Below are 7,152 nucleotides of genomic sequence, written 5' to 3' on the forward strand. Positions count from 1 at the left end.
CCAAAGTCCCGGCCAGGCCCACAGACCCCTCCTCGACCAGCCCCAGGCACTGTGGACCAGAAGAAGCCCCTCCAGTCAGGGTCCTCGAAGATGTAGGGCAGCACGCGGGTGAGCAGGCGGCTGCAGTTCAGCACGATCTGCCTCTCCTTCTCGGAGTGGCAGCCGCTCTCGGCTCCCTGCACCAGCTTCTCGACTGCCTGCAGGGGTGGGCAGAGAGGCGGGGGGCAGGGGGATGAGGCCCTGGCACCTGGGGTCAGGCTGGGCACCCCGGGCTTCAGAGGGTGAGGGGGAGCATGGCCAACCTGCAGGGCCACCTCTCCAGACAGGGTCAGCCAACCCCAGGGGGACAGGACATGGGCCAGGGGGCAGCCTGGAGCAGCTGGGAGTGAGACCAGCTCACCACTCACTGGCTGAGACCTTGCTAAGTGACCAGCCTCAGTTTCCTCATCTGTAAAATGGCAACACTGACAGGACCAACCGCCCTTGCTCTCATGCTCGGTCGCTCAGTCGTGTCTGACTCTTTGCAACCCCATGGACTGTAGAGCCCACCAGGCTCCTCTGTCCATGGGACTTCCCAGGCAAGAATACTGGAGTGGATTGCCATTTCCTTCTCCAGCGGATCTTCCTGACCCAGAAGATCAAATTGCATTGTCTCCTGCATTGGCAGGTGGATTCTTTATCACTGAGCCACCAGGGAAGCCCACCAACCACACAAGGTGAGCTAGACGAGCTGACTTGCAGCAAGTGCCCACCCCCCAGAGCCCAGCTCCTGGGGGGAGAAGTGGGTGAAGCCTTGGGGCCACCTCGACTGGGTGGGGATGTCCTGGGTGCCAGCCCTGTTGCACCACAGGGCTGGGCCAGCTCCAGCCTCCCTGGGATCATGGGAAATGGCTCGGGGGCGGTGACAGCGAGGGGCTGGGCACCCCTCACCTTGTAGCACAGAGTGGCTAGGTTGGAGGGTGACTCCTCTCGCACCGCCCGGATCTCCGCTGCTGGCACCAGCGCAAAGACATCCTGCACCGAGGTGGCCGTGTCCGCCCAGAACTGGTCCCAGAAGGCGTCATCGGTGGCTTCCACAGGCTGTGGGGGGACCAAGTGTCCAGAGTCGCATGATCTCTTGCCAGCAGGCCCACAGTGTGCCCAACTCTGTGACCAAGGGAGCCCCGGAAAGGGAAGTCCCCTCCTCCACTCCTGCTGGTGCCCAGGAGTCTTCCCCCCATGGAGACATCCTTCAGTGGCCATGAGCCCTGGTTGGCACAGGCAGGCTGGGGACACTTGACACAGATGGTCAGGGATCGGCTGGCACTGAGTTCAGTAGGCAGAGCCCAACCCAGTCCCTAAGAGACTTGTGACCCCCCAGTAACTCACCATCTCCCTTTGGTAGATCCTCCCCACTTGGGGGCCTCCCCAGGCTACACCCCTAAGTCACATGCCCAGGGACCAGAGCCAGGCTGTGCCCCTTCCCCTGGGAAGAAGCCAAGGGGACATGTGCTCACTGCCAGTCACTCAGGCTGCCCCCTAAACCCCAGTGTTCACCCTCACCCGGGACACCCAACTAGTGCCGAATCGAAAGGAGTCGCCCACGGCTCTCTGACCACATCCGCTCTTCTCGGTACCCACCACAGCCACTTTTGCCAGGGCCCCCTTCCAAATCTACCCCCTCAATCCCACCTCCACACTGCCCCCAACCAGCTTTCAAAGCACAGCACCGAAGGCATTGCTCCCTCAACCAAGACATTTAGGGCTCCCCACTGCCTGCCGGGTCCAGACCTTGGCTGGACAGTCAGCCAAGATCACACCTAAACACCTACAAGCACACACCTGGGCACACGGACACGCACACGGACACACAACAAATACACATGTGCACATGGATGTGTGCATAGGAATACCTGTATTCACGATCCCAGCAACACAGCCCGGCCATATTTTCTGGTTGCCCTTGCACAGACCAGCCCCTCTTCCCCACATGCCCACCCCACCCAACACTGTCCAAAGCCCGACCAGACGTACTGAGGCAACGTGCCTTCAGCACGCTTATGCCTTGTAAGTCATATAGTCAGCCATGTGAACACCCGATTTAAATCATGAATCCTAGAAGTCTTTCCTAAGGAAATGGCCTGAGACATTCAGGTGTGAGAATGTTTATTGAAGAGCTGTTGTGAAAAGTGAAACGTTGGAGTCAACCTAAATAGCCAACAATTGGGGAATGCTTAAAAAGTTGCTGCTGCTGCTGCTAAGTCACTTCGCTCATGTCTGACTCTTTACAACCCTATGGACTATAGCCCGCCAGGCTACTCTGTCCACCGAGTTCTCCAAGCAAGAATACTGGAGTGTGTTATCATGTCCTCCTCAGGAAATGACCTGGCAGTCTAGTGGTTAGGACTCTGTACATCCACTACAGGGGGGATGGGGTCAGTCTTTGGTCAGGGAACTAAGATCCTGCATACCACTCAGCCAAAAAAATAATTAATAATTAGTCATACAGTGCAATATTATGCAGCCATCAGAATGTCTTCAAAGAATACGGATGAATGGAAAATGCTCGTGGTACAACGTTACATGAAAAAGAGAAGATATAAAGTAACTATAGGATGATCATGATTTTCTGTAAAATTATAGAGGAATAAAAGCCTGGAAGAAAATGAAAAAGTGGCGATAGCAATTATCTTGCGGGGTGGCTTTTTTGTTTGTTTCTTATATATTTTTTCTGTCCATGCGCGTATTGCTATCTTTTTCTTTTGAATGTTCATCTGTTTGAGGGTCAACCAAGGTCCTCTTACCCTTTTGAATAGTACTTCCTGCAAGAGACCTACCCAGGCTGCTCCAATCAAATCAGACTTTTGCCTTCTCTGAAAGAGCTGATAAAGGGCTACTACTACTACTACTACTAAGTCGCTTCAGTCGTGTCCAACTCTGTGCGACCCCATAGACGGCAGCCCACCAGGCTCCCCCATCCCTGGGATTCTCCACTGGAGTAGGTTGCCATTTCCTTCTCCAATGCATGAAAGTGAAAAGTGAAAGTGAAGTCACTCAGTAGTGTCCGACTCTTTGTGACCCCATGGACTGCAGCCTACCAGGCTCCTCCATCCACGGGATTTTCCAGGCAAGAGTACTGGAGTGGGTTGCCATTGCCTTCTCCACGATAAAGGGCTACTCTACCACAAATCGGCAGGTAATACGCATCACTCTTATTATCAGGAAACGATGTGAATCTTACTTAAAAAAAAAAAAAAAATTCTGTTGGGACTTCCTTGGAGATCCAGTGGTTAAAACTCCACACTTCCAATGCAGAGGGGGCAGGTTTGATCCCTGGTCAGGGAACTAAAATCCCACATGCTGTGCAGTGAAGCCAAATAAATACTTTAAAAATTCTGTTCTCTAAAGCCACTTCTTCCAAGAAGTCTCCCAGAGTTTCTACCAGTGGGCTCGATCCCACCCTGGAAACCTGCTCCCCACCCGCCACAGTCACTCATCACGGGCCTGATTCCACTCTTGCCTGGAGGCTCCATTCCTCCACCAGCCCTTCTCCCAGGACCGTGTACTTGAGGCATATGGCAGATGCTCAGCCAGTATTTGTCCAGCTAAAAGCTGTAATCAGTCCCAAAGATTCCCTTCAGCCCCTTCACCGGGCAGAGCTGAGCACAAGGCTGGGTACAAGCCTCCCCAGGGTCCAGTTTACCCCAGCCCACTCCCCAACAAGGCCTCCCAGTGAGGTACAGGGCAGCCTGTGGCCACGGCCTTCAGGGCTGGCCTGGCCCCAGGACAGCCTGGGTCCCAAAACTGGTAGAGCAAGTTAGCTGGGGGAGAGGAACAAAGACCAAAACTGCGCCCTGGGGCCGCGGCTGGCTTGTCCTCATGCCCTCCAACCCTCTCTGGGGTCCAGGGAAGCACACCCCCAGTGTGGGTGGTCGGGTGGAAGTGGGGAAGGAGCCTCCCGGAAAACATGCATGGCCCTTGCCCACCTCCCATCTGAGAGCACCTCTGGGAAGCCATTTTTCCCCTCCTCCCAAGTAGCCACTACCCTTTAAGCTTAAAGGGGCAGAAACTCATCGAGTGCACTTGACCTCTGACCTAGTTCATCAGGCAAGTGTCCCCTGGGGACTGAATTAAGAATGAGGAGAGAGTCTTAGCAGGGGAACTTGAGAGGCCCCAGGGCAGCCCAGCTCTGAAGCAGAGGGAAATCCCAGCTCTGGGAGCTGGCCTTGAACTTCAGGACTAATGATTTCACCTCCCCCATCCCCAACTTGGACCTCTTCTCCAGGTCCCAGCTGTGGCTCAGATCCTTCAGTTTGGTGGCCGTTACCAGAGCAGGGGAGGCTAGCTTGATGCCATAGGTACTGGCCAGGTTCGCTGAAACTTTTGAGTGGGGAGGGAACATAGCTTAGATCCTGCCTCAGTTATTCTAGCCCTACCTAACACAAAGAAGCTTCTAAAATCCAAGCTAGTTTCTTTAAAGAGTATTTTTGGTGGAGGTGAGCAGGCCCGTGCTGCCAAGGGCACAGGGACTGAGCTACCCTGGAGGGAAACCAGATATTCTTAGCGAAGCTTTGCTGGGACCTGCTCAGGCCAGATGCCCACCAGCCTGGAGGACCGGCTGCAGCTGCTGGACCTCTCTGGGGGGAGAAGGGAAGCACCAGCAGTGGTCTCGCCTGCCAAGGGTGACCTGTACTGAATCACCACGGCATTCGCACACTCATACGTGTGCACACGTGTGAACATGGACCCACCAGGTATCCTCTGGCCTACGACAGAGAATCTCCAAAAGGACAGGATCTAGGAGAGGGTCCCAGATCCAGGAATATGCCCCTCGAGGGCTCCACCCACACCGGGAAAGGCTTGAAACACAGCCAAAGCTGCCGGCTTCAGGACTGGGGTCGGGCCCAGCCCGAGGCAGGAAGAAAACAGGATACAGCACAGGAAGGCCGGGAAAGCCAACCAGCTTGGGCCCAGGCCACGGGGAAAAGGTTCTAGGTTGGCTTGTCTGCAAAACCCTGAGATCACAGAGGCCCTGGGACAAGAGGACACCCTGGGGACAACTGGCCTGAATCTCCTTGGGGACACCAAGTGGCAAGGTCTGGGGACCATTTGGGGTTTGGCCCTGACTCCCGAGCTGTTTGAGCCAGGTCACTGCACAGGGTCCGTGGCTTCAGGCTCTGAGGGTCTCTCCCTCCAGGCAGCCCAGGTCCCCTCCCACCTGCAGGGCCCCAAGGCTCTCCCGAGAGAGACTCAGGCTGGTGTCTGGCTCCAGCTCTGTCCCACGTCAGCTCACTGTCCCCAGCTGTCCCCAGCTGCTCAGTCCACCCTGTCATAGGGCCACAGCCAGGGAAGGATGGAGGCCCAGTGTAATTTGGGGAGGGGGCCCGAGCCTGTAGGAATCCTGTGGGACCCAGCTGAGCTGGTCCTACTGGCCTGGCAGAGACCCTAGCTGCCGAGCCCATAGTGACAAGGTGGTTTCCTCCAACAAGGCGTTTCCCTCCCCATGCAGGTAAACACGGAGGCCTCCCTCCCCTCTTCTCCTTGTGGCCCCCCACCGAGAGGCGGGACCACCTGCCACCCTCAGATCTAGAAGCCCCACACGCCAAAAAAGCCAAATGCCAGAAACAGCCAGGAGCCTTGGGGGCAAGGGTGATTAGCAAGGCCTGGTTTCTATCAAATGCCTCTCAGCTGGGACTGGACCCTTCAGAGGCCCTGGGCGTGTGCCGGGCTCCTGACCTTTCTCCTGTGGGAACCAGAGAGTGTGGGACCAGAGTTCTGGCCCCTGGAGCTGCGACCAGCTGGCTGTGGGGGAAATGGCTCCCTTGAACCTACTCTACTTGGGAGCATGAGAGAGCCCTAGGGGTGCAGGTAGAAGGAAATCCCCGGCTGGCAGCAGGTCCTGACTCCCTCGAAAGTGGGGGACCTGGGGAGGCAGAGATGGGCATCTCTTTGGCCAGAGTGGCCTGGCTCAAGGAGTGAGAAGAGAGGGGTGGGCAGGGAGATAGCCTTGCTGGGGCCAGCCCTTGTGCTGGGGGCAAGGAGTTGGCCTCGGTGCCACTTGTGGGCTCAGGGGTCTGTGCAAGCCTGGACGGGTACCCCCAGGCCCCACAGTACCTAGTCCAGGGGCAGCCTGGACGGTTCTTAACCCTGCCCCAGAGAACACAGGGTACAGCAAACACAGCCACCTGCACCGCAGGGCCTGGAAAGCGGAGCCCCTGGAGCAGTGGTCCCCAGCTGGGAATCTGGACTCCATGGGCCTGGGAACAGCTCCCCTGGCCAGGCTGCAGCGCTGCCTGCCACTCTGCGTGTTCCCATCAACACCTAGGCCTTCTCTGGCCGTGGGCATCGACCCGGCCCAGGGAGGCCGCCACCGTGCACCAGCTGTTTCCCGATCCGGGAAGGCAACCGCCGGCTTTGTTTGCACTGAGTCAACCGGGTCTGTGCCTCCCGGATCGCCGACACCCACCGAGGGGCAGGGAGGAGAAAAGGAGGTGTTTGGGTGGGTGGGGGTGGGGAGAGGCTGGAGATTGAGGGGCTGGAGGGGCGATGAGGGGGCCGACAGCGGAGCGGACAGCGGCGACGCCGGCCTGGGGAGTAGGCACACGTCAGCCTAAGGTGGCAGCAGCAACTGCGGGAAATAGGGATGTTCCCGGGAGAGAAGGCTGGGGGTGGGGGACTAAGGGATGGAGCCCTGGGGTACAGGCCCAGGAGTCTCGCTCTTCCCTGGCTGCGGCGTCACCCTCCTGGCCAGCTGGTCCCCCCAGCCCCCGGCTAGCCAAGTTCTTGCAGCCGTTCCCCCAGCCCCGAAAGCCCTGCCCTGCCCCCACCCTGGCAGGTGCGTGGGAAGGCCGGGGCCCCGGGCGCACCTGCGTCTTGGTGGTGAGCTGGATCACCGCCTTTCGGAAGTTCAGCTTGGAGTCGGCCGACCCCATTTCGTTCGGAGCCCGTTCCGGCCTGGCCCCGGCCCCGACTCCCGCTCGGGCTCCGGCTCGGTATCCAGCTCCAGCCCCGCTGCCCCCGCGGCTCTCGCAGGAGCCGAGCCGCGCGCCCCGCCCGCCCGCCGGCGTCGGCCCCGCCCCCTGGGCCCCGCCCCGCCGGGCCCCGCCCCCCGCACCTGCTGCTCCAGCGCCGTGTTCCCCGCGCCGACCCGGGATCTGGCCCGCGGATCCACCC

At 58.6% G+C, this 7,152-nt stretch overlaps 1 protein-coding gene across 1 annotated transcript in view; it reads right to left on the bottom strand.

Annotated features, from left to right (window-relative positions):
- HID1 (HID1 domain containing) overlaps positions 1–7,019 on the bottom strand; it is a 21,063-nt gene extending 14,044 nt beyond the window's left edge. The window contains exons 1-3 of the mRNA XM_010856492.1: positions 6,846–7,019; positions 931–1,080; positions 27–197 (exon numbers count right to left, since the gene is read on the bottom strand). Coding sequence (XP_010854794.1) covers positions 27–197; positions 931–1,080; positions 6,846–6,911 — 387 coding nt within the window. The 5' untranslated portion in view covers positions 6,912–7,019. The remainder of the gene's footprint in view (positions 1–26; positions 198–930; positions 1,081–6,845) is intronic.
- Between the last annotated feature and the right edge of the window lie 133 nt (positions 7,020–7,152).

Source organism: Bison bison, unplaced genomic scaffold, assembly GCF_000754665.1.
Source record: "Bison bison bison isolate TAMUID 2011002044 unplaced genomic scaffold, Bison_UMD1.0 scf7180017864371, whole genome shotgun sequence".
NCBI classification, from domain to species: Eukaryota; Metazoa; Chordata; class Mammalia; order Artiodactyla; family Bovidae; genus Bison; species Bison bison.